The 26,402-nt window shown below is 34.2% G+C and overlaps 1 protein-coding gene across 1 annotated transcript; it reads left to right on the top strand.

Moving 5' to 3' along the window:
• The first annotated feature begins 3,228 nt into the window (after positions 1-3,228).
• On the top strand, positions 3,229-24,137 carry LOC143235596 (E3 ubiquitin-protein ligase DCST1-like). Its single transcript, XM_076473834.1, has 7 exons — positions 3,229-3,301; positions 5,240-5,362; positions 5,738-5,941; positions 9,146-9,285; positions 19,297-19,365; positions 21,906-22,083; positions 24,118-24,137. Exons 1-7 carry the CDS (start codon positions 3,229-3,231, stop codon positions 24,135-24,137), a joined length of 807 nt encoding a protein of 268 aa, XP_076329949.1.
• Positions 24,138-26,402: the final 2,265 nt, after the last annotated feature.

Here is a 26,402-nt window from a genome sequence, read left to right as displayed (position 1 = left end):
CGTTCTTTTTGGTTAAAAAAGAAAGTCTGGTCCAGAACGTGATTTATGGTTCAGGCCATGTTTACTTATAAACCTAATTTAAGCTACAGTAAGCATCTTTTTCTTGCCCTGACATAAATGTATTAAGTAAACATACAACTGTTCAGGGCTCTATTTCATGAGGTGCAGGAAGTGCTCATTGAAAATTGTTTATAAATTTACAATTATATTTGTGTATCGTCAATTTTACCAAACTATTTGGCTGGTGATAATATGGTAAAATTTACTACTGTACTTCAAAACACTGCATAACTCGTTCATTTTCCTGACCCGTGTGGAGCTCTGTAAGGGTGCAAAAATGTGTTGTCTATAATTCCATCAATATATCGGTAAAGGTCTGTGCTAAGCGTTTACCATCTTGTGTGAAATAAGGAAAAAATGTTTTACTAATTTTATTAGTTTGTGGAAGGGGAGTAGTCATGTCCAGTGTCGTATTCGTTGTGGAAATTAGCCTTGTATATGTTTCTGGTTTAGTTGCATTGCGCATAAAGCACTATGATAGCATCAGTGTTAAAAATCATGGTTCAACTTTAATTCAGTACGAACAATGTCACAACCAAGCACTAGTTTGAAAAATGACCTTCAACCATTGTTTTATTCAGGTTTTTGTAGAAGTTCGGTACCAGTAACTGCAGCACAGATTGATTAAAGCGAGAAGTTACTGTTTTCGACTTGAATTTTTCCTATTATTTTCCTTCATTTATATTTTATTATTAGCCAATGACTATTGTTAGTATAAATCGATCTTGCCTGACGAAAAACAAACGAGTCAATTTTAAAATTAAAGTGAATAAAATAAATAAGACAAACATGACAATTATATATTCGATAATAAGCTGATGTCAGTATTCTACTAAATATAAAAAAATTATTCATAGTTGTTAGGTCTATTATATTTTAAGTAATACATTATTTATTTAATCCACTTAGGATTTTCACGAATTGGAAGTCTATAATAACAGTATTGTAGTTTGGAATTCTAAGCCTGGCCTCCAGATACTGGCATGTCAAACTAGAAGAGATTGTATGAGGTCTGGTTTGTGCTCCCACTACTTTTGAAATGATAATGGAGTTTGTATATATATCTGGCATTCATGGATTACATCTTGGAATTTTATCAAACATTCGAGTCGGCTATTACGAACCTGTCCATGGTTTTAGATCAGATACGAAGTGCAGAAAATGTGCATTCTTGTGTAGATAATTTGTCTGTATAGTCCCTACAAATACTTCAACAGTTCAAGACTAATTGGTAACTAATTGTATTATCGATGTTTTGGGGTTAATATCTCCACGACTGTGGCACTCAATGCCCACTGTTGCTAAAGGTGATGCACATTTCAAGTGGAGCAAGCAATACGAGCACACATTTCCCTGAATGAAATATGCTTTAGTAGAATTACTAACAGTGGTGGCGCCAGGATTTATTCGTTGGGGGGCTGAGGTAAGCTGTGGAGGGGCTTCCCAAAATGTCATCAATACGAAGTATAGATGGAAAAATTATAATAATGTAAATACCAAGGTACATTTCAGAAAGGTGTGCTATTTTGAACTGCATTTTCAATGCAGTTTTCATTGGAAACTCATACTCTGATTAATAATTCATTATTACAGATTAGAAATAATCTGTTTATGAAAATATGCATATATGTAAAAGAGGAAGCTCACTTAAATTCCACCCAAGGTAATACATAATAATAAAGAAAATCAAGATTAGATTATATTAAACATTTAATATACCATTAAGAGTAAAGCTACAAATCAAAAGAAATATAACATAAAGACAGTTTACATAGCAGAATCGAATTATCGCATGTGAAGTTAATACACTCTGAAGAAAAGTAAGATCACTATCAGGCTAACTATCTTTCATCATGTTGTGTTTATAATCAATATTACTTCAAAACAATGCGTCTGTTCTGGTGATTGGCAGCAAATTTTGGATGGCTGATACACGATGCAAAATGATTTCGCAGAGAACACAACACTGGCTAAATGCTTCATAGTCTTGACCTATACACAATACATTTATACATGAATGCTATGTTTTACTTTTCGATAAAAGATAAATGAAATTAATAGGTAAATACCTTTGGTGCCCCCCAGTGGCTCAGTGGTATATCTGCGGACTTACAACGCTGAAACCCGAGTTTCGATACCCGTGGAGGGTAGAGCACAGATAGCCCATTGTGTAGCTTTGTGCTTAATTCAAAACAACAACGAAACCTTTGGTTTATCAAGTAAAATCCCTGATAATCTGTTGTAACTTGAAATCAACGTGGTTATCTAATCTTTGTCAAAGCTCAAGATAGAACGGTATTACACAGGGAGCGGCAATACAGCGCATGAGTTTCAGTAGATTTAGTACGTTGTTATTGGATGCATGACACATACTTTCGTCTTAATGAAGACGTTGAGTTCTATAGATCTATGTCTCTTTGATGTTAATTGTTAAGCAACAACGACGGTTGTTTTTTTCCATATTTTATGAATATATGTAGGTAACAATATTGGTGAGCTTGGCTCATTTGGGAGGGCTCGAGCCCCCCTTGGCGCCGCCACTGATTACTAAAGTTGCTATGTGGTTTTCTTGCATGTGGATGACAGGATGAGTAGAGTGACAGCAATTCTGCCAACTAGAAGAACAAGATTGAATGAGTGATTGTATATCAAAGCTTTATTTTCCCGAATTCTGAAAGTACGTACAGCACAACAAAGTAGAAAGTATTTGTAGCATCGCTATTCATGACTCTCAACACTATTTTTATGACAGAAAATTCCCTCTTAGTGTGGACCATGCATCAGCCAACAGGCTTGAAGAGCGTATGCTCGAAATGTTGGAAAGTGAATAAATTACTACCGTAATTTTTAAATGTGATTTTTATCAAAATCTATTTGCCATATTTTATCACCTTTGCATTTTAACCTTATTTTTATTAATTTGATTTCGCTATGTTTGCAATAATAGTTAACGTATAATAATATACAACTATATTATTGTCATACTCATGAACGCGCGAACTGAAAAGACATTGTTATTCTGTAACAATATTTAAACTTTTTGATGTTATAGCAACATAATGAAATCTAAGAGTAGAAAAGCGAGTTTTGAGTGGTGTCTTAAATGTATATTGTGATATTAGGAAGTGCAAGCGCTTCTTAAGTAAACAAGTAACTATTTGCGTCATAATGAAAAAGAAAACTAGTTTAAGTATTGAAGTTGGGACAGGGAAGCACAGAGTATATGATCGTTTACGACACTGTGAGTTTCTAACTTGATATAGGAGCTAGCTAACTTGTACTTTTTATGAAAATATGTAATCAAATAAATAAGCTTTTACGTGCAAATTTTATTCGTTTTATAACATCATGGTAAGGGTAATGAAATTACTCGTAGAGCATATATGGCCAAAGTTTGGGTAATAATAAACATCATTTGTCTTCCGCATTGTAACCATCACATAATAAATACATTTCCCGTGATATACTTTTTTATAACGGCGTTTATGTGGGCAGATTGCAATAGCACTTTTCATGAGTTCTACGATTATTGCGTGAATATCCAAACTAAACAGACCTATGCTCGATATTATGAAACCTTTGTAAGCTATAGGAACTAGTTTTTTTTGTCCTTTCGGAAATATGGTCTAGAATGTTCTGAGACTCAAAGGATTATTATTGAATTGAAGTGGTTTCATACATGTAAAAACGGCTGGTATGGATAGAGAAAGCTCTGTGTAGATGAGCGAACAACGTTTCGACCTTCTTCGGTCATCGTCAGGTTCACAAAGAAAAGAGAGGTAACTGACCGATAGCTCACCATGTGTTTGAAGACGGTTGTGTAATTGAGTGTAGGAATGTAGAGGGCGTGCTTAGATGTTTGATTATATTTATTAATATAGGTATAAAGGTGTTCCTTTGTCTTGGTTTATTTTGGGCTTGAGTTGCTGTGTAAGTAAGGCTTCTTTAATTTTGCGTTTGTTTATGTTTGTTTCTTTATTTAGTATTTGGGTGTTTTCTATGGTTATGTTGTGTTTATTTGACATGCAGTGTTCGAAAACGTGTGAAGTTTTGTGTTTTGTGTTCTTTGAATCTGGTTTTCATTTTTCTACTTGTTTCTTCAATATAGACGTAATGGCAGTTATCACATTGTATTTTATAAATAATTTTGGTGTTTGTCAGCGTAGTTTTTACAGTATTTAAACCCCGAGTTTAAAATGACTGTATACGTCCATAAAATTTCAAATGGAGCGTAACTGATAGATTCAGTGCTCAAGAAAATTCTCATTTCTTGTGCGAATAAAAGAAAAAAATATGCATGCTATTTTTACATAACTCTGATTTACAATCTGCAACATATAACACAAGAAGAATGTGGGAAAGTAAACTAAAAATATTTCCAACATAAAGCGATTTTGACTGAAAACATATAAACCTTTTATTGTCCATACCTTTAGGCTTGTACACTCGGCCGACTTTTCAAGGCTTTATAAATATTCTTATCAGCTAATTATAGCTGTACAATATCTTTAAATATTTTCTATGTTTAAATTTGTATTTGAAAAAAAATTAAACTAGATTACTGTAATACGTTATTTTACATTGAAAATTAATTGGGAAATTGATGTCACACTTTGTATGAAAGGCCCAATTTAGGCCCGGCATGGCCAAGTGTGTTAAGGCGTTCGACTCGTAATCCGAGGGTCGCAGTTTCGAATCCCAGTCGCACCAAACATGATCGCCCTCCCAGCCGTGGGGATGTTATAATGTGACGGTCAATTCCACTATTCGTTGGTAAAAGAGTAGCCCAAGAATTGGCGGTGGGTGGTGATGACTAGCTGCCTTCCCTCTAGTCTTACACTGCTAAATTAGGAACGGCTAGCGCAGATAGCCGTCGAGTACCTTTGCGCGAAATTACAAAAAGGCCCAATTTAATCTTGGTTATGGTTTGAATATTGATAAATATGTTCAGAATCTAAATTTTAATTTATTAATTTACAATTATTCTTACTCAGTTCACGAAATGTTAATAAATGAGTTCTTCAATTTTCTAAAATGTAAATAAAAATTGGAATGAAATCATATTGAGGTAACTTTGGGAAACTCAGGTTGTTTACACAAATTTTATTTATTATATACTTAACATAAAGTAAAGGTAATTTAACAGAATTTATTAATGGTGTTTGTTATTCTCGAATAGGTATTAGAGGATGCTTTCAAAAACTCTGTCCCATCGCGTATAGGTTCTTTTTCAGCAGCCCATCGGAATTTCGAGCTACTAAAGCGGTATTAGGATTTCCTTTTGGTGTATTTTTGGGATATGGTAAAGTACAATTTTTATGATTTTTAATAATAGCATGTATTTGACCTGTAAATTTCTCTTGAATAAGTAAAAGGTATAATTATCTAGAAAAAAAGTAGAATTTTAAAGATTAGATTGATATTGTAATAATTTCTGAATCATTAACTGAATTAATTAAAGTCCCTCTGGTTTTAATTAGAAAGCTAAAATAACTGTATGAAATTGTTTGCTTTGTGCATGTTAGTATTCTGTTTTCTTAAGTACATTTTTTTAAATAAGTAAAAGTTATTTAATGTACTAACAGTAGTTTAATGAAAATTGTAATCATTCATTGCACTTGGTTGTTTTATTTAACAAAGTAAATGTAACATTTCAACATAATTTTTATCCATTTAGTTCTATATCAGTTATTCATAAAAGGCATGAAATTAACTCCTAGTCTGGCTTACTCTCTCCGTGGATTACTCATGGTCATTCTGGGTTTTGGTTATGCTGCATCAGTGCAAGTTCGTGCCATATTTTGGTTAATTGTGCCAACATTCTTCGGAAGAATTGGGCGTAGTTATCTGAACACATTTGCCATGACTATACTTGTAGCTGGTAAGTTTTTCTTTGTGTGCATTGTAAATCAAATGTTCAGATACACTACTTTCTTAATTATTTTATCTTATGTATACTTTGCACAGAATGAAGTGAGTGAGGTATATAGTGAGTATAAATGACATATACAACAATATGCTGATAAATATATGAATTATAAAACAAGAGCGATAAACGCTTATGATATAACGATATTTTATTTTTTCGCTATTTGATATTCGGTTCTCTAGATTCAATTAAACAAATGTAGCTTTTTGAAAACAACCAAAACAAACTTTTAGATGTGTTCCATCTGTTACGTTTTAAGATTTATCTCTGTCGAACCTCCAATTTATTACGTAACAAATTATAATTTCCAATAGCCTGAAACTATGTTAAATGATAAGTTAGATTTAAAAGTTAAATAAATATCAATATGTATCCAGTTAATGATACTTGTCAACAAGGCTGATGCACGCAGTTTTTTTTCTCTTAAATACAAATATATTTTAATATACAAACAATAATACAATTTATAATAAGGTATTTATTATAAGAAGTAATGATCTATGTACACAAGTTTTACAAACTTACAAAACATGAAGTCTTCTATCTGGTCTGAAATTTCTTTGATATCTTATCGAGGGTTCACGATGAGCGAATTAATTCTGAGTTGAAGTAGATAAAATTCGTTTAACAGGGATCTAGCCACACGCGAGTTTTCCACTGCCGAAGTTATGTAACGTTTTCGAAAAATATCAATGTCCGATTTGAACTCACTGAAGTTAAATCGTTTGCAGTGTTCGAAATTTATAAACGTTCCAGGTCAAATATCTAAGGTTCTCGATTAATAAGCATTGACCACAATTATAGCTTCCGAGGCTTAAAGTGTACCAACGACAGCAAACCAATAATATATTCTGTGTCTTGGCGCGTCAGGTTACATTTGTAGACGTGAGGAGAGCTTTCAGAAATTTCAGCCTGCACAGCTATACTAATGATACACTAATGTTTATGTACATACATAAATTGTTAATTCTAAGTCTCGAGAATATTGTACAACTTTCGTGAGTAGGCGGGAATTTCGTAATATAGATTTGACAGTTATCTACATTTATAACTATAAAATTAACTTAAACAAATATCGATATTAAAACAGGTATGTGATAGTAAATCCGTCACACATCAAAGACTGTTTGTTTCATTTAAATAGTCAATTTACCTCAGCGATAGTAGCTCATTTTTATGTTGTCACATATATACTTTATCACTTTGTAATTGCCCTCCGCTAGTACAGCGGTATGTCTCCGGAGTTACAACGCTAAAATCAGAGGTTTGATTCCCCTCGGTGGGCTGAGCAGATAGCCTGATGTGGCTTTGCTATGAGAAAAACACACAAACACACACTTTGTAATTTATTTGCTTGTGTTTTAAAACTGATGGAAAGTTACACAAGAGCTACCTGCATTAGCTATAACTAATTATGAATCTAATAAAAAGGTTAGTACGCAGGATCACAAACAAAAGCTGCAATGGATTTAAAAAAATAACAAAAATCTTAACTACCTAAAGAAGAACAGTCCACTATTCGATAGCACTCCAGTTTTCGGTATTTATTTTTAATTAACTGTACTAATTTTGCATTGACAGGCTAGCAAAGGAGCAGCCAATTACAAATAGCCACACTCTTGGGCTATTTTAATATAATAGTTTCATTTGGTTGTCACTCTTATAACATAACCTCGAATTGCGGAAACTGTCTTTGCGGAAACATCATCCGAACTACGAAGCGTAAAAGTCATAGATTGGTACGCTAACCGATAGGTTCAGCCCATCCCTTCAATTTCAGCGAGGATGAGTGAAATATTTCCATACTAAGACTAAATAGAATGTATAGTATTAAGCAGGGGCGTAGATGTTTTACACCCGATGGGGGAGATTATTTTTGCAACCATTTATGTGGACTGTTCAGTTTGCAAATTGGTAATCTCTGATTACGTGAACCTGAAAGCTGTAAACATGCAGTCACAGAGTAATCTTGTTGCCATGATACTTGTCTGTATACTTAGGCCTACTGACTGATACTTACGAACTATCGCTTAGATAGAAAAGCTTAGATGTACATTTCAGCTACTGAAAAATCCTACATGTAGGCTTAATTATGCAATTCGATTGGTAAGAACACGAGAATCACAAGAACAAACACACAATTTGTAGGCCTGTGATGCAATAAAACAATTTAACAGACCAAACTGTAGGGAGGGATGACTGTATGCACCATACCCCCTACCTAAAATGAAGGGGACAATGTATACCCCCAGGATCTACGACCCTGGTATTAAGTATACATATATTGGACCGAGCGCAGTCCAGCGTTTAGCGTGCTCAGCTGTAGATCTGAAGATTTTTGATTCGCATACCCCAATAATAAATCGTGCTCCGTAGTTACAGAACCTAAGTACAGTTAAGGATGACAGTCACACCATACTATTTGGTCTGGCAGGATATATTCCTAAAGTTGGTGGTGAGTAATGTTATTACCTGCCTTTTCTTTAGTTTAGTCCATTATTTCAAAATTACAGGCGGCTTGCTCAACGAGTTCACGTGTAGCTTTGGGAGAAATTCAGAAAACAAGCACATTAACATATGTGAATGCATAGTTATCTTTGAAAAATGTGTGTTCATTGTAGCACTTAAACTTGGCCTCTCAGTAACCGCTTGAATGTCATACCTATGGTAAAATGTGTTATGAAGTAAATTGTGTGTGTGTATTTTCATATAGCAAAGCTACATCAGGCTATCTGCTGAGCCCACCGAGGTAAAAAAGTAGTGATACAGTATATCATGCATTATTTCCACGAATGAGGTAGTTTTGTTTAAACAGCCTAAGTACGTAATAAACATATGATGAAGACCAATACTTGAAACGTATACTTACAACATGATTCCTTTTACAGTTTGTTTGTTTCCCTCGTGTTATTGTTCTATTGAAATAAAATAAATTAATTTAGTCTACAACTAGACTTTGTTAGGGTTCTGTAAATTTTCAATAGCTGAATTCACATATTAATTACAACTGTTGTGATAATACTCATGCTAATTTTTGTTTGTTAGAAAATAACAGCTTTTAGAGTAACCACCAGGATTGTAAATGTCGACTTCCGAAGATGAAATCAATAAAGCACAAATATAAGCATTTTGCATTTTGTTTGGTTTGTTCCACAGGACCAATATACAATATTCTGTACAACGCCCATGATTCTGTCCGTGTGATGGGATGTTTTGCTGGTCTGTCTTTCAATCATTCTGTAGAGAAATTGAAGTTAATGTACAAGCCTGTTAAAAATTTAATGGCAGACTTCTCGGTGAGTGTTTTAGTGATAAGAAATAAAAGTACGCTTACCTTAATAACATATTAGGATTTGTCTATCTTTTATTTATTTATTCATTATGTGGTGATTCGTTTGCTGATAAAAAAATTTAGATTATGCTCGAAGTTTCAAGGTATCAACGGAAAGTCAATGACATGTTCTGAAATACGGAAGTTTTGTTTAGCATATAAAATAACGATACAAGATGTAATGGTAAGCCTTCAGCTCCTTGTGTCATCTCCAGTAATGGTATGGACTAGGTTACCGTTGTCTGTAGTGCAATCTGTACTATAGGAATTTTTACGCAAATACATGACCTCGCTGCAATCTCCATGCATGTATCCAATGGCCTGTTAGAGCAACCCGAAAACACAAAGTTAGTCAAGAGATATCTATACGTGTTTCAGCATGAAGTCTTGTATGTACTTAAATATTACGAAAAACTTGGCACGTTCAATTGATGTTTGGTTGGATTATTTATATTGATAGAATAATACCTTATTGGCTTCCACCTGTACAAGGGCTGCATTTTTGTATCAATTAGCTAATCTGATAACGTGTTTCATGTATCAATACGCTAGTATGAGAAGAGGTAGAGTTAACCCTAACTCTCACCGTGTTTTACTTTGTCATAATAACCTGCAACCAACTTAAATCCCTGTACCATATTTCACTGACAAGACAATAATAAATCATTTCCTGCAGTTATTTAAGTAAACGTGTTTCCTCTTATTTTCGATTTTTCTAATTGCCTCGTAATATTTACGCAGCTTTTGACATATAATATTTTGTTTGTCGATGCGTAGACCTAAATATACAAATTATGTTGTTTTCAATTTGAAGATAGTTCTTATTGATAATGAATATCTCCGTTGGTGGATTTTTTTCGATCATCAACGTATTTGAATGTATTTATGTCAATGCTTTCCAAAATGTTTTCACACCCTTAACGACTTACCTTGGGCCTGGCATGGCCAAGCGCGTAAGACGTGCGACTCGTAATCCGAGGGTCGCGGGTTCGCGCCCGCGTCGCGCTAAACATGCTCGCCCTCCTAGCCGTGGGGGTGTATAATGTGACGGTCAATCCCACTATTCGTTGGTAAAAGAGTAGCCCAAGAGTTGGCGGTGGGTGGTGATGACTAGCTGCCTTCCCTCTAGTCTTACACTGCTAAATTAGGGACGGCTAGCACAGATAGCCCTCGAGTAGCTTTGTGCGAAATTCCCAAACAAAAACGACTTACCTTGATTTGTGCGACAGCCTTGGTATCGTATGCAATATATATATATAGGTACAGTTTATATTTATTTTTTTTAATTATTTATTGTTTGGCAATACCCCCTAACAACGTTCCACGACACATAGTTTGGAAACTGGAAAAGCTTGCGTACTGAATTTCACAAAAGTTACGACACAACTGTCCATATCAGTGTACACGAAAAGGAAGTATAATTACGCAACATAACCCGACGCCATATCTTAGGCTGCTTTTTATGAACGAATAGTGGGAATACATATCACGTTATAACAATTTCAGGACCAAAAGATAATATTTTCGCGAAATATTTCGATTCCGTGACCTGCAGAGTGCGAATCGAGAGTTCAGATCAGTTAGGCCTCAAGATGAGGTAGGGTTAGCGATATAATTTTGTACCCGAACCTTTCACCTACAAGGTCGCAGTTTTAAACGTTGTTTACATTAGGCCCTTTTGTCTTAACTGCTTGATCAGGTAAAGAAAAGCACTGAACTAAAATGCAAACAAAAAAAAGGGTTTAAACTTAGTACACATATTAAACGTAACATTGTGATAAACCATATTAAAAAAATCGGTTTGCTTACACTTTTGACATGGTAACAAAATTATTGATCTAAACGCAGCGTAAAGTCGTTATGTGTTCTTGAACGAAAAAACAAATATAAAATTTATTTTGAAAAAAAAATTCGTATGAAAATTCTGAATGAATATAAAAGGATAAACAAATAAGTAATCAAAATTTACAAAAAAAAATGTTTTTTCTTAAAGTCTAAAATTTCAAAGATACAAATTCATACAAATATCTCACATAAAAGTAAGACATTTAGATACTTTTTTCTTGCTTGTTAAACATAAAGGATCAAATAAAGCTATCTGTGCTCTGGCCAACATGAGTATCAAAACTAGACTTTTAGTGCCATGAGCCACTGTACAAACCACTAGGTCAGTGGAGGTTATTTGAAGAAGCAACACAAACTAAAAAAGTTCTATAACAAATCTTACAACAAATGCGTAAAATCAACGCATTTGTGTCTGATGCAAGACTGGACGTTCTTTTTATTTTTTAATAAGCTGAAAGCACAGTATGTATTTAAAAATCTTTTGACTGTCACAATTAATTTTAAATTTGCAACAGTGTCTTATCTAGCAAACCTCAGAATTCTCACACATAATTTTAAGAAACTGGTTGTAATATTTTTGAAACGAGACCCAAAACCAGGTACAAAGCAAAAGTCCATACTATGTAAAAATTGCACTGACAACCACCACACCAACATTATTTATAAAATACAATGTGATAACTGCCACGACTTCTATATTGGAGAAACAAGTAGAAAAATGGAAACCAGATTCAAAGAACATAAAAAGTTACCTTCACACGTTTTCGAACACTGCAAGTCAAATGAACACAACTTAACCATAGAAAACATTCAAATACTAAATAAAGAAACAAACATAAACAAACGCAAAATTAAAGAAGCCTTACTTATACAACAACTCAAGCCCAAAATAAACCAATAAAAGGGAACACCTTTATACCTATATTAAATATAATAAATAATAATAATAAAATAAATAATATAAAATTATATATTCAAACATCTAAGCACGCCCTCTACATTCCGACACTCAGTTACACAACCCCTTTGGAACATGTGGTTAGCTTCCGGTCAGTTACCTCTTTCTTTCCTTGTGAACCTGACCTTGTGAAACGGGTACCGGATTGTAAGGGGTGTTGCATGTGGATTCTAGGTCATTAATTAGTATGAGTATAAAGGTGTTCCTTTATATTGGTTTAATTTTGGTTTCAGTTGCTCTACAAGTAGGGCTTCTTTGATTTTGCATTTGTCTATATTTGTTTCCCTCCTTAATATCTGGGTATTTTCTATGGTTATATTGTGTTTATTTGATTAACAGTGTTCAAAAACGTGTGAAGATGTTTTTGTGTTCTTTGAATCCAGTTTCCATTTTTCTGCTTGTTTCTCCAATATAGAAGTCATGGACGTTGTTGCATTGTATCTTATAAATTGTGTTGGTGTTGTGTTTGTCAGTGTAATTTTTACATAATATGGACTTTTGTTTTGTACCTGGTTTTTGAATAAATTTGGTGTTTACTGGAATGTTGTGTTTTATAAGGTCTCACCAAGTGCTGGTTAATTTTTCGCTGATGTCGGGAACATATGGTATGCAGCTGTATAAGGTTTTGTAGTGTGTTGTATCTTGGGATTTGTTGTTGGTCTAGATGTGTGCGTATAATTTTTTTCCACGTTTATACTATCGGCCGTAAAACATGTGTCCGTCAACGGTCACTCTCAAACACTCCCTTTCTTAACCTGAAGATGACCAAGGAAGGTCGAAACTTTGTTCTCTACTTTACTAGTAAAAGTGTTAATACCCATACCCGCTGTTCTGAGATACATTTTTATTTCAAGTGGGTTTCTCGTCATCAAGGAATACCAGGTTGAGCTGTAGGCTGGTGACAAAGGTCCGTTGGTGGTCTGCGAGAGGTTAAAAGGGTTATGTTTATTGCGTGTGATGCAATATATAGGGTCGGATGTCGATGTCACGTAAACCATGTTCAGTATGAGTTCGCCTTGAGAACTAATCAGTCATAAGCTAGAGTTGTTTGTGTCAAAGGTGAATGTAAAGTTCATAATAGTTATAAGAATTGTTAAATAATTTATATCAAGATAAAATCAAAATAAACAAGATAATTAAAATTAAATAAAGGTAAAAGGCGGTGGGTAATAGAGAAAATAATAATGTAGCTCAATATATAAGAACTCATACCAATATGGAGAAAGATTTGTAAGGAATAATAATACTAATAATGTAAAGTAAGTTTAATCACTTTCAAACACTCTCCCTTTCTTAACCTGAAGATGACCTAGGAAGGTCGAAACTTTGTTCCCTGCTATCAATAAAAGTGTTAATACCCATACCAGCCGTTCTGAGATACATTTTTATTTCAAGTGGGTTTCTCGTCATCAAGGAATATCAGATTGTGCTGTAGGCTGGTGACAAAGGTCCGTTGGTGGTCTGCGAGAGGTTAAAAGGGTTATGTTATGAAATTTCAGTTTTGGAAATGTTATCAGAGAATTGCAAAGGTCAACAACCCTGAGATCGAGATTGATAACATTTGGTTTTATAGTATTTAACAATGCTATCCAATAAATTTCTTTACTTTCACTGTTTCTGTTCAATGTGAAACTTGTCTCTGTACCCATAAGTTTAATGTTTTGATTTGTTTTATTGAATTTCGCGCAAAGCCACTCGAGGGCTATCTACGTTAGCCGTCTCTAATTTAGCAGTGCAAGACTAGAGGGAAGGTAGCTAGTCATCACCACCCACTGCCAACTCTTGGGCTACAGTTTTATCAACGAATAGTGGGATTGATCGTTACATTATAACGCCCCACGGCTGAAAAGGCAAGCATGTTTGGTGTGACAGGGATTCGAACCCGCGACCCTCAGATTAGGAGTCGAATGCCTTAACCCACCTGGCCATGCCAGGCCGTTAATATTTTGAAGAGAGTGTCTAAGCATATTAAAGTGTTTTGTGACCAAAAGTTCTTTGTTTGTTATATTTGTTAATTTATGGTTATTTAAATGTTCCCGTATAGTTGTTTTGGTTTGACCTACATATTGAAAGTTGTATTTTCGACAATGGACTGAGTAAATAACATTTTTCGTAGAGCAGTTTATGGAATTAGCAATTTTGAACTGCTTTTGGTTGTCTTGAACGGAAACTTTATCTGTTTCGTGCATGAACTTATCAGGTTTGACATTGCTTGCAAGGTTGACTTCCACCTGGTGTTGGATTAGAGTTTACTTTAGCGTGAACTAAGTGTAAATGCAAAGGTTTGTTCTTTCTGAATTGTTTGTTTGTTTGTTTTTGAATTTTGCGCAAAGCTACACGAAGATTATTTGGGCTAGCCGTCCCCAATTTAGCAGTGTAAGATTAGAAAGAAGGCAGCTAGTCAGCACCACCCACCGCCAACTCTTGGGCTACTCTTTACCAACGAATAATGGTATTGTCCGTCACATTATAACGCCCCTGCAGCTGGAAGGGCGAGCATGTTTGGTGCAACGATGATTCGAACTCAGGACCCTCAGATTTCGAGTCGAGCACCCTAACCACCTGGCCATGCCAGGCCTTATTCTTTCTGAAAGAAACCACAGGCTACTTCCGTGGAAATAGATTTTAATCGATCATTAGGTTGAATAAGATAAATGTGTTTCATTAGTATCCTAGGTATATTGTTTAGTTTTGAGTGGTAGATAATAACTGGTGGAACACGAAAAGAATTGGTTTTAGGTTATTGTTTCAGAGCAGATGTACGTGGTATGTTGTTAGCTTTCTCAACTTGTTAGGTGATAGTGTTTTGTTTATAACTTCTTTCAGTCATAGTCTGTTGCAACAAATTAATGTGACGGTCATAGTTCTTACTATCAGAGTCTATCTTCGTTAATTTAAATGCTTAATTGAATGTGATATTGCGTTTGGTATGTGGAGGATGAGAGCTTTGGTTATGTAAATATTGTCGTTTATCCGTTGGTTTTCGGTACAAATCAGTATGTAGGACAACATTTTTTAATGTTAGGGCTACATCCAAGAAATTTATTTGGGTAGTGGAGTAGTCAGACCACGTGCTCAATACATTTTCAAATCCCATTTTTACCATCACTTCTCTCAGCACCAGAAGTGCTTATTATTACAAATGACACACTTATGCAGAAGTTACAGCTTCTACTCGTGTTTCTAAAAACTTCTCCCTTAGCTATAAATGCAATAGTTATGGAAATTTTAATCACCATTTGTCACAAAATCCTGAACTTGACGACATTTTAAACCTAACGTACCCTGAATCTTCTCTCTGTCACAAAACAAAACCATGCATTAACTTTGAAATAAACACTTCCTCCAGCACAACTGTCCACGTGCACTCTGATCTAAACTATAGTAAGACCTTCAGACTGGTCCGGCATTCCCAGGTGGTAAGGTACTCGACTTGTAATCGGAGAGTTGCCGGTTCAATTCCCCGTCGCACTGGCGTTATAAAGTGATGATGAATCCCACTATTTGTCGTTAAAAGAGTAGCCTACGAATTGGTGATAGGTGGTGGTGACTAGCTGCCTTCCCTCTAGTCTTACACTGCTAATTAGGGACGGCTAGCGCAGATAGCCCTTGTGTTGCTTTGCATGAAATTCAAAACAAACAAACTTTTAAACTACTCAGAAAACTACATGAAAAAAGACTGAGGTGCATATATCATGCTGATGTACTGGGACAACATTTACAGAATCAAATTATACCAAACTCCCTTAATTTATATCCACCATTTACAATAGGAACTAACGGCAGATTGTTTTGCTCACAATGGAAAAAAACTCTTCATTCCACCTCACTTACACTAACAAAACTTCTAAAAATCCACAGTTGACAACCTGGAAAAGAAAATTACTGCTTCAAATTCCGAGAACACAATATGTTCCACTGAACAATAAAAACTTGATGTATTTATTAACAAAACAATCAAGGCTTTTGGAAATAATGCGAAAAGCAACAACAACAAAATACATCATGATCTTTTACAAAAGGATAAAGGTTTCTCACATCAAAGCCACATTTTCTGTTTACAACAAAATATTAACTTTAAAGAAATTCATACTAGTGCGATCTGTGAGCCGCTGGCTAATAATTCCAACAATGTAAAAAGGTACATTTTAAAGTCATTTCCAATTTTCAGAATCTGCGTGTAGAGTAAGGCTTCGAGAATTTTTTTCACAACCAAACAACTAAAAGAAATAATTTCGACTCACAATTGAAAGAAAAATCACTCTAGCCACCCTCAGCTCACAGGGAACCACATCTAGAGAGCTGCATTACTACAATTACAAATAAAGAAATTCAAGTTATTAACTCCAACTCAAAAATACGAAACAATCTCCCATAGTGAACATTTTGCTTGAATTTCATTGCAACACGAAAATGAAATTAATTTTCAACCAGCTGATAAGGGCGGTGCTATTGTCATTCAAGATAAAACCAACTGTATCAACAAAGCTTGCCGACAACTTATTGACACAAACCACTATAGAAAGGTAGGTTTGGATCCTATACTGCAATTTGTTAAAACTATCGAAGATAAGCTGTATGGTTCACAGAAAAGCCAACACATTCAGCTGTGAAACATTACAGTTCCTTTTACCTAAATACCCATTTCCAGATAGCTTTTACATGTTGCCAAAAATACACAAACCCAACAGTCCTGGTCGTCCTATTATTTCTAATTTCTGTATGCCTACGGAAAACTTAAAGACACAACACATTTTCTAAACATGATTTCTGACATTAACAGCAACAGAAAACTTCTTCAAAAACTGTTCTCTGCACTTTGGATGTTTCTTTTCTATATACAAACATTACCCACGACGAAAGCTTAAAAGCCTTAGAATCTTCTCTGCAAAAAATAGATAAACCCAACACTCAAATTATTACGTACTTAGCTTACACTTAACAGTTTTAAATTTAATAATGAATTCTATATTAACAAAAGACACAGCTATGGGTATCAAACTATTCAAAATTTTTATAGGAGACATGGAGACGAAAATTTTGGAAAACTGCATAAACAAACCAACGTTTTGAAGACGTTAGATCGATGACATTTTTTTTTTCATTTGGGTAGAAGACAAAGATTCATTATTGTCCTTTTGTAGAGATCCTGTCACTTTCCACAGTTTTATTAAATTTACTCTAGACTACTCCATTACCCAAATAAGTATTTTGGATGTAACCCTAACATTAAAAGATGGTGTCCTACGTACTGATTTGTATCGAAAACCACCGGATAACCCACAATACCTACATAAAGCTGTCACACACCAAACGCAATATCACATTCAATCAAACTTTTAGATTAACGAAGATATGTTTTGATAGTGAGAACTATGACCGTCACATTAATTCTTGGAAACAGACTATGGCAAAAAAGAAATTATAAACAAAACACTATCACCAACAAGTTGAGAAAGCTAACAATATAACACGTACATCTGCTCTGAAACAATCACCTAAAACCAATTCTTCTCACGTTTGTTTATAACTAAGCACAAAGCTACACAATGGGCTATCTATGCTCTACCCACTACTGGTATCGAAACCCGGTTTTTAGCGGTGTGAGTCTGCAAACATACTGCTTTGCTACTGGGGGGGGGGGCTCTTCTCGTGATCCACTAGTTATTACCTATCACCCAAAACTAAACAATCTTCCCCAGATACTAAAAAACACTTTTACCTCCTTCAACTTAATCATTGATTAAAATTTATTTTTACGGAACTTCCTGTCGTTTCCGGACCGGCATGGCCAGGTGATTAAGGCACTCGACTTGTTGTATGAGGGTCGCAGGTTCGAATCCCCGTCACACCAAACATGCTCGCCCTTTCACGCATGGGGGCATTATAATGTTATCGTCAATCTCACTATTCGTTGGTAAAAGAGTAGCCCAAGAGTTGGCGGTGGGTGGTGATGACTAGCTGCCTTCCCTTTAGTCTTACACTACTAATTAGGGACGGCTAGCGCAGATAGCCCTCGAGTAGCTTTGCGCGAAATTAAAAAACAAACAAACAAACCTGTCGTTTCTTTCAGAAAGAATAAAACTTTGAGTTCAACTATAACCAAAATTTAACCAATATGAAGAAACACCTTTATACTTGTATTAATTAATATTTTAACATTCAACTGCAACGCCCCTACAATCCCGTACCCGTTTATAGTCTCTCTCAGCAATGGTCAGTTGCAAACTCTCTCTTTGTTATCCTGAAGATGACCTATGAAGGTCGAAACTTTGTTCTCTGCTTATCAATAAAAGTGTTAATACCCATACCAGCGTCTCTGAGATATATTTTTATTTCAAGTGGGTTTCTTTTCATCAAGATTTAATCACATCTGTTTGAAATTACATATTTTATAGTTTTTCATCACTTTTCAGTATTCTACGATAAAAAGTATTTTTACGATACAAATATGCCAGCATTTCTTAAAGCTAATTAGATTTATGTTTAGGTGATAATTTAATTTTTTATCATTTATTATAGTTTATTAGAAATGTGTACGATACGATAATATATGGACGTTGAAACCTAAACTTTGTGACACCTTGAGGATAAATCTGTATTTGAATTACCCTAATACTTTAAGAGTGAAGGTTGATACCTATCATCAAAGCTGAATATTGTTGTTTGCTGAAAGCTGCGAAGTATGAACTAAACCACTTTCTAACTGAGATTTGTCACACTTTTAAAGACAGCTTGACTAAAATTTAGTCACTTGTAAAATAATTTGGACATGTACAAGTAATTTTGTCTTATTCTGTTGTAGATATGTTTTGTACTACACATCCTGTGAATAAGTCTTTAAAGAGAAATATTTTAATACGTTGAAATACGTAGACTGCTTGCAGAAAATTCATTTACTCTTTACATTTGCAATAAAGTTAATCTTCAGTACAACGGCAAAGATATCTTAGTTTAATCAGTGCTTTATAGTTAGAGTCAGGGTACATTATGAATAAGAAAGCTAAACTAACTGTTTAGCCTGACAGCGCAGGTATGTGTTATCTAATTGTGTGAGTTGTTTCATTACTACTGTGGTCCCTGTTCTCGTATTTCGCCTGTTTCAAGGGCTACTAAGAATGAGTTTTAGATCGCTGTAAAAACACAAAACATTAAAGTATATTTCTATTTCAGAAAGAAGGTAAGAACATTCATGAAGAAGCATCTAAACTAGAGGAGAAAATAAAACCATTAGAGTATGAGGTAAATTTATTTTGTCTCAGATAATGTATGGTTGGTACAAAATACGTATAGATGATGGAAATATTGAACTTATAGCTCTGCTAGTTGGTTTAGGTGTGTGTCTCAGTATTATGGTGATATTAATGCAAGTTACATCAAATATTAAGTATGCACTTTGTCCATTTAATCAATAAGCAAAGTTAAGACAGAAGCATATCTTCAGTGACATCAAAGCGTATTAGGCAGGCCGCTTGGGATACTCGTTGGAGCTTCTACTTTACAGCCAGTAATAATTAAATTATATTAAATTGACGTATGCAGTTGAGTGTGGAACACCCAACACCCAAGTCACTATCTGAGAAAGTTTACTATTAGAATAAAGAATTTAAGTCTGAGACTGATGTTCAGAACATACTTCAATGTTTAATATAATAGTTTCTGAGTAAACTTACGATACTTTCTAATCTCTTATTCACGTTAGTAACTATATTTAAATGCTACTATTCTACGTTGAGACCACGATACCTCTGAGTTACTATGTTCCACAAGTACTTCTAGTTACGTTCTTTGGTTCATAAGAGTTAGCATCGATCACATACATGAAACTTGAGGAAGACGTATTCTCAAGACCTCACAGAGGTTAACCACTGTACATCATATTTTAGGTTAGCAACTTCTTTCAGAAAACTGGCAGCAACTTTCTTTGACAGCTAAACACGTGGTTTCTGACTATAATCACTGCCTTTCTGGCAGTGTTGTATCAGTGTCAGTCTGAATATAATATGAACTTCAATTTCTCACCATCAACTTCGATACAACCATGGGTTACCCTTCACCTGTTTTTTTTTTTTTTTGGTTAGGCCATCAATACATTGGCTAATTTTTGAATAATATTCTTTCATAGTTGGCCATACTTGCCGTTCCCGGTATATATTTTTATTTTCTTAAAGTATTGTAAACAACGAAAAACAATATTTCAAAATACCACAATGCTTCATATCACATATGGTCCAAATTATTGTTTTGTTCAACATGTGTTAATATTGAGTGATGAGTGATGTTTGCTAAAGTGTTAACACTGAGTGATTTTTACAACTCTACTTATCGATGAATAAGTGATTGTAACAACCCTACTAATCGATGATTGGATTAATGAACACAAAACCTATACTTTTAAATGATTATAATGCAACAAGTGATAAAAAATAAGGTGTCAAGAATTTCAAAGAATTTTATATATAAAGTACTTTTTTTTATACATATTACATACGTTTGTACATTCATAAACCAACTGACAAAGGTGTAAGTCCTATAGGTGTCAGGCAGTTACTCTGGAACAAATGTGTGGCAGTTAAAGTTAACTTCTGATCAAAGCATGCTACTTATATATCAGTATTTTTACCAAAAATCAAATTAGTACTTAATACAGACATCTCCTTCAGAGTGAAACACGATACAGAGCATCAACAAGTAATTAGCTGTCATCAAAGGTACAGATTGGTCACTTTCATGACATCGTATCTAAATACAGGTTTCTTTCTAAAGACCGCAGAATATTAACCGAACTTTTATGGCATCACATAATTGAATGACGAAAGGGTGATAAAAATCGGAGATCAATTGTTAGGTTATTTCCAGTACAACTGTGCGCAATAAATGGGATAACAATGCAGTTACGGCCACGTTAGAAAACATCAGCAAAATGCGGATGCCCAAATAATACAGAAGTTGTGTTGTTCAAACTTGAATGCAGTAGTAAAGTAGTTAAATTGAAACACACTTCCACAACTAGATAATGTTTTGTGCATCGAGAGCAGTTTCACCAATACTAACACATCCTACTGTCTTCTGAGAGGTTCTAATTTGTTCTGATTGGTCAAGGTTTATCAAACTATCAAACAGTGGATGCGCCTGGTTTGGCGACTATTATTCCCAGAATATTTGTTTGCAATGCATGCAAGCCACAAGAAAATAAGATGGTATTTCTTTAATAATGTGGGATGTCATCTGGTGAGGTTACTGATTACAGTTATATAAAGTGATTGTCAGTATTACGTCACAACTCTCGACCAAAAGTCTTCACCCGTCTATGTCAAAGACCAGCATAACGGATAGTGTTTCCAAGCAAGATGGGCACCTGTGTATTTAGCTTCTGTTGGAAAATTAATTTTGAAGATCAGGGATTTACTGTTCTGCCTGGTCAAGATATTTCCAGATACGAAAGCTATTCTTGATTGTTCTCTAAAAATGTAAAATATTGTTTCTATCTTTACTTCTTCATTTCTAGGAAGACGTGCACGTATATTTACATGTTTAAATTTTATACTTGAAATGAATCTTACGCCCGTCACAGTGGCTCAGTGATAAATTTGTAAGCTTATTAGCTTAAAATTTGGAGCTCGATTCCCGTGGCGAGTACATTAAGAATAACCCATAATGCAGTTTTGTACCTAATTAACAACAAACAAATAAATAAATCGAATGGGTTACACATGGGTAAAAGAAACAAATAAATAAATTTGAATTGGTTACAGATGTTTAAATAAACGTTTATGTACTAGGTGGAAAACCAAGACGAAAAAAAAGAATTGGAAAAAGACATAGATTATGTTGATACAATAGAAGATCGGGAGTCTCGAGTAAAAATGGTGTACGAGAAGTACATGACCATGGTCAGTACTAAGTTCGGAGAAGAAACAGAAAATGAATATGCTATGAAATTGGAATTAAGATGTGAAGGTAAGTAGTTTTAGACGGTTTTCGTAAAGATTTTTTTCATAATTTAAGTAGTCATAAATCTATTGTATAACCTAGAGTTCTTATGACATATTTTGATTTTGTATAATTGGGTATAAATTAAAGCTACTTTACTAGAATTGCCACACAAACACATTTCACTAACACCCTATTTACTTGGGTATGAAAATACGTGGAGTTAACAAATTCGTTTACATAATCGTTTGCAATTCAAGAAAGCAGCAACATCATTCTCAGTTTGCAAGATAATCTATAACTAAGAGCTTTTTTTCCGAATTTGAAGATGTTCACATGACTAAAGTATTTCACAGGCTGTAAGATTGTTGTTAGACAATAATATTAAGAAATTATGAATTTTAAAATGTGTTTGTTTGAATTTCGGGTAAAGCTCGAACAGAAAGTGGTGGGACATTGGATATTAAGCTTTTTCATTAATTAAAAACTAACCTATACAACACTTTTCGGGGCATCAAAGCTCACTCTTGGAGGAGTCTTCATTCCACATAAAAATGTGTTAGCCACTTTATTAATCAAGGTTAAATATCAGATTTTTTCAGCAGAGCATTTGTAATTATTTCTAATTCTTATTACAAATAATGGAATTTATTAGAGTGTGATAAACTATATACGCTGGTATGATAGCTAAATTAATTTTGTAGCTACTAGCATAAATATATAATCCTGCATATGTAGTTTTGTGATAAATGCTCACGTAACAATATTTGCCACATTTAATAATTTCTAAGTTTAAAAATTGTAATATTGGATAATTTTCTTCCTCAATAGTAAAATTTGTACTGGGGTACTAGTAATTCCAAAAGTTTTACATATTTTTTTTCCCTAAAATGATAAACGTGTAATCTACATATCGATTATATTTAATTAGTTTAAAGATCTTAGGGCAATTATTTAGCCATTTTCTTTTGTAATGAACAAAAAACGATTAGCCAAGTTAGTTGCGAATTCAGAACCCATAAGAACACCATCAACTTTGACATAGATGGAATTATCAAAAGCGAAATGTGACTTTTTAGTGACGTATTCTAACACTTTTTTAAACATTGATTTCATTAATACCTAAATTGCTTCAACATTTTCAAAAACACTTTCCATTGTTAACTGAATCACATCATTTAAAGGAATATTGATTTACGACAAAACAATGTCAAAGCTAGCACAATGAACGTCTTCATCAAATTTTAATTTTGTTAACTGTTCAAAATATTTCAAAACTAATTTTACTGTTTTTGACTTTTGTATATTTTTCAAGAAATTATTTTAAAAATCATTAACTTTAGAGTCAAACGTACAAATATTAGAAAGTATTGGTCCAATCAGACAAAACAGACTTTTTAGGTAAACCATACAAAATATCAAAATGGATCTAACTGGCCCTATTTTTTAGAGGTCTTATTCTCTAGCGCATTTAGTTAAAATATATTTGCAATTGAGTTCCTCTTTAATTGGTGGGATCAGAATTTAATTGCTTAAATTTCATATATTCAGATAAAACACTTTATTAAAATAGTCTTCCTTTTTTAAGGAGAACAATCCCGCTATCTCTGCTTGATTTCAAATTACTAAATCTTTCCTTTCTGACTTAGTCATTTAGGACTTTCAACTCATTTTTTATATAAATTTTGTTTTTTTTTTATTTCGCGCAAAGCTACACGAGGGTTATCTACGCTAGCCGTCCCTAATTTAGCAGTGTAAGACTAGAGAGAAGGCAGCTAGTCATCACCACCCACCGCCAACTCTTGGGCTACTCTTTTACCAACGAATAGTGGGATTGACTGTCACATTATAACGCCCCCACAGCTGAAAGGGCGAGCATATTTGGTGTGACGGAATTCGAACCCGCGATCCTCAGATTGCGAGTAGAACGCTTTAACCCACCTGGCCATGCCGGGCCTTTATACAAATATTCATTTTCTTCTATATACATGAAAAACAAATATCACTAAACCAGATAGTTCAATGAGTAGCATATCTATAGTAGTTTTTGTTCTTTCATAGGCAAGCTTGGTTTTCAGTAACCTCAATAATTATTCAAAGTTCAAAAATATTCATAATAATGGTTGTTGTTTTTATGAAATAAGCAAACCTTAAACGTTTCTATAATATCTGCTTTTCCATTTGATTCATTTCATAGTAAGAATAGTTAAAAATGATGTTGTCTAGTTCTTTACAGAATTGTTAATAATCGTCCCTTTTCAGAAAGAGTGGTTTTTAATTCAAGTATTGTCCATTATTGGATATTGTTCGTCTTTATCAACAGACACGGATCATTTTTAGCAGGACAAAGAGTAGTTATATCCTATATATCTACTTAGTTTCATCAGAAGCTGGTATTTTTGACTGAATTATACAGCTAGAGTAGTGTGAAATATTGATCTCCATATTAACAGATAGGATTTTTATTTCGTGACCTTGACCATCCACAAACTGGTCACTATTAGTTTGAATCATGGCCTAAATGTGTACTAAATTTCGCCCTAATCCAGTGAGTCGTTTTGAGAAATCTTGCTGACAAACACGGGGGTGAAAACATAATTTCCGTCCACTTCGGTTGCTGAAGGCATACAAATTTTCGTATGTATTAAATTAAATTAGTGTTTTTCCTCCTAAGAATGAAACATGCTAACTAAGCATGTTATGAATGTATTTGATAAAACTACAAAGAGGTGGTATCCAGTACTTTCATTGAGAGAATGAGAGTAGTAGTTTTCCTGGGGCGGTTGAAACTAAAGTAATCTTTTCGACAATCATGAATAAAATTTTAATTGTAACGTCTATAGCTTCTGCTGTCCTAGCTCTGTTTCTGACACGTTTTTCTTACTCTAATTGGATGGACTTCCACTATGATTTAGCTAGATAAATCTTTCAGTTAACGTCCTTCTTTTAAATATTGCTCAGTAGGTCAGAAAGTGAACTCGATAACCGTCTCAGTTGTACAATAATCAATTACATAAAAATCCTATTTGTAAACACCACTTCGTAGCTTGAAAATAAAAAACAACATAGTTTTCTTTCAGCAGCCATTCCCATTAGTAACCTATCCCTTTAACAGCTGGTTAAGCAATTAATTTCAGGCATAATGATTATGATGTCATTACCGGTGTCTTTGCCATCCATTAAAACAGGTAATACTGCAACTGCATTAGCATTTCCTCATCTGACTTTAATCAACTACCAGTATATGTAGTGGCTGTACACACCCTTTTATGACATTACAGTGTTAACACTGAAATACTTACAGGCAGAGTGAAAATATGTTTAAACACAAAGCAAACGAAACCCTAGAAACCAATAGACATATAAACTGTGATAACAACTGTGGTACTGCAGGTTTACCACTTCATACTTGTCTCAGTTTTTCCACTGCAGACACTTGATGTCAACATATGTTTAATAATCTGGTATGAGAAGCAAGTATTGGTTCATTAGTTTTTGAAAAGAATCAACAGAACCTGATGGGAAATTGAGATTTAAGAAAAAACAAACAATAGCAGGCTGGTGAAATATCGTATAATTTTGAGGCATTATTTTCATTTTCAAAATGTTTTTGTGATAAATCATTTGTAGGTCTGACGTGACATGGTGGTTAGGGTGCTCGAATCACAGTCTTTGGGTTCGAGTTCTCGTCACCGAACATTCAGCTGTGTGAGCGTTATTATATGACAATCAATCCTACTATTCATCGGTAAAAAGTAGCCCAGGTATTGGTGGTAATGACTAGCTGCCTTTTTTCTAGTTTATAAGTAGCACAGATAGCCCTAGTGTAATTCTGCAGAAAATTAAAAAAAACCAACACCGAATCATTTGTTTGAAAGCTGTAGAAATTTTCTTTTGTGATAAACCTCCAGAGAAACCTAGTTATGGTGAAGGTGAATAATGGGTGATGGCGAATGTATTCCAATGAGTCGAGTCGCATTGTAAAATAATTATATTATAAGAACATATTCTAACTCATTGAGGGTTAAACAGCTTAAGCTGGCGAAACAGTATTATGGTTAATACATAGGATGTTTTCCACATACTGATTATTCAGTTTTCTCACAGAATAGCAGCAGCTCGCAGTACAGAGTTGTGAAAATTATCTTGTTGTAGTAGCTATCTTCTGTGTTCTCTATCTACAGGAATATTTTAGTGTTGTATATAGAACATGGGTTAAATGAGCTGAAACTTTGATAGCTGATTATGACAATAAAGAAACTGATAGACAACAAGCTCCGTTAGAGATCAGGAGTCACTCTGTCTACTTAATAAAGAAAGCAAAGGAACATCTAAATACTGTGTAC

The sequence above is a fragment of the Tachypleus tridentatus genome, chromosome 12 (genome assembly GCF_004210375.1).
Source record: "Tachypleus tridentatus isolate NWPU-2018 chromosome 12, ASM421037v1, whole genome shotgun sequence".
Classification (NCBI taxonomy): domain Eukaryota; kingdom Metazoa; phylum Arthropoda; class Merostomata; order Xiphosura; family Limulidae; genus Tachypleus; species Tachypleus tridentatus.
The sequence above is the reverse complement of the archived record's forward strand: the minus strand, read 5'-3'. Positions and strand labels throughout refer to the sequence as shown.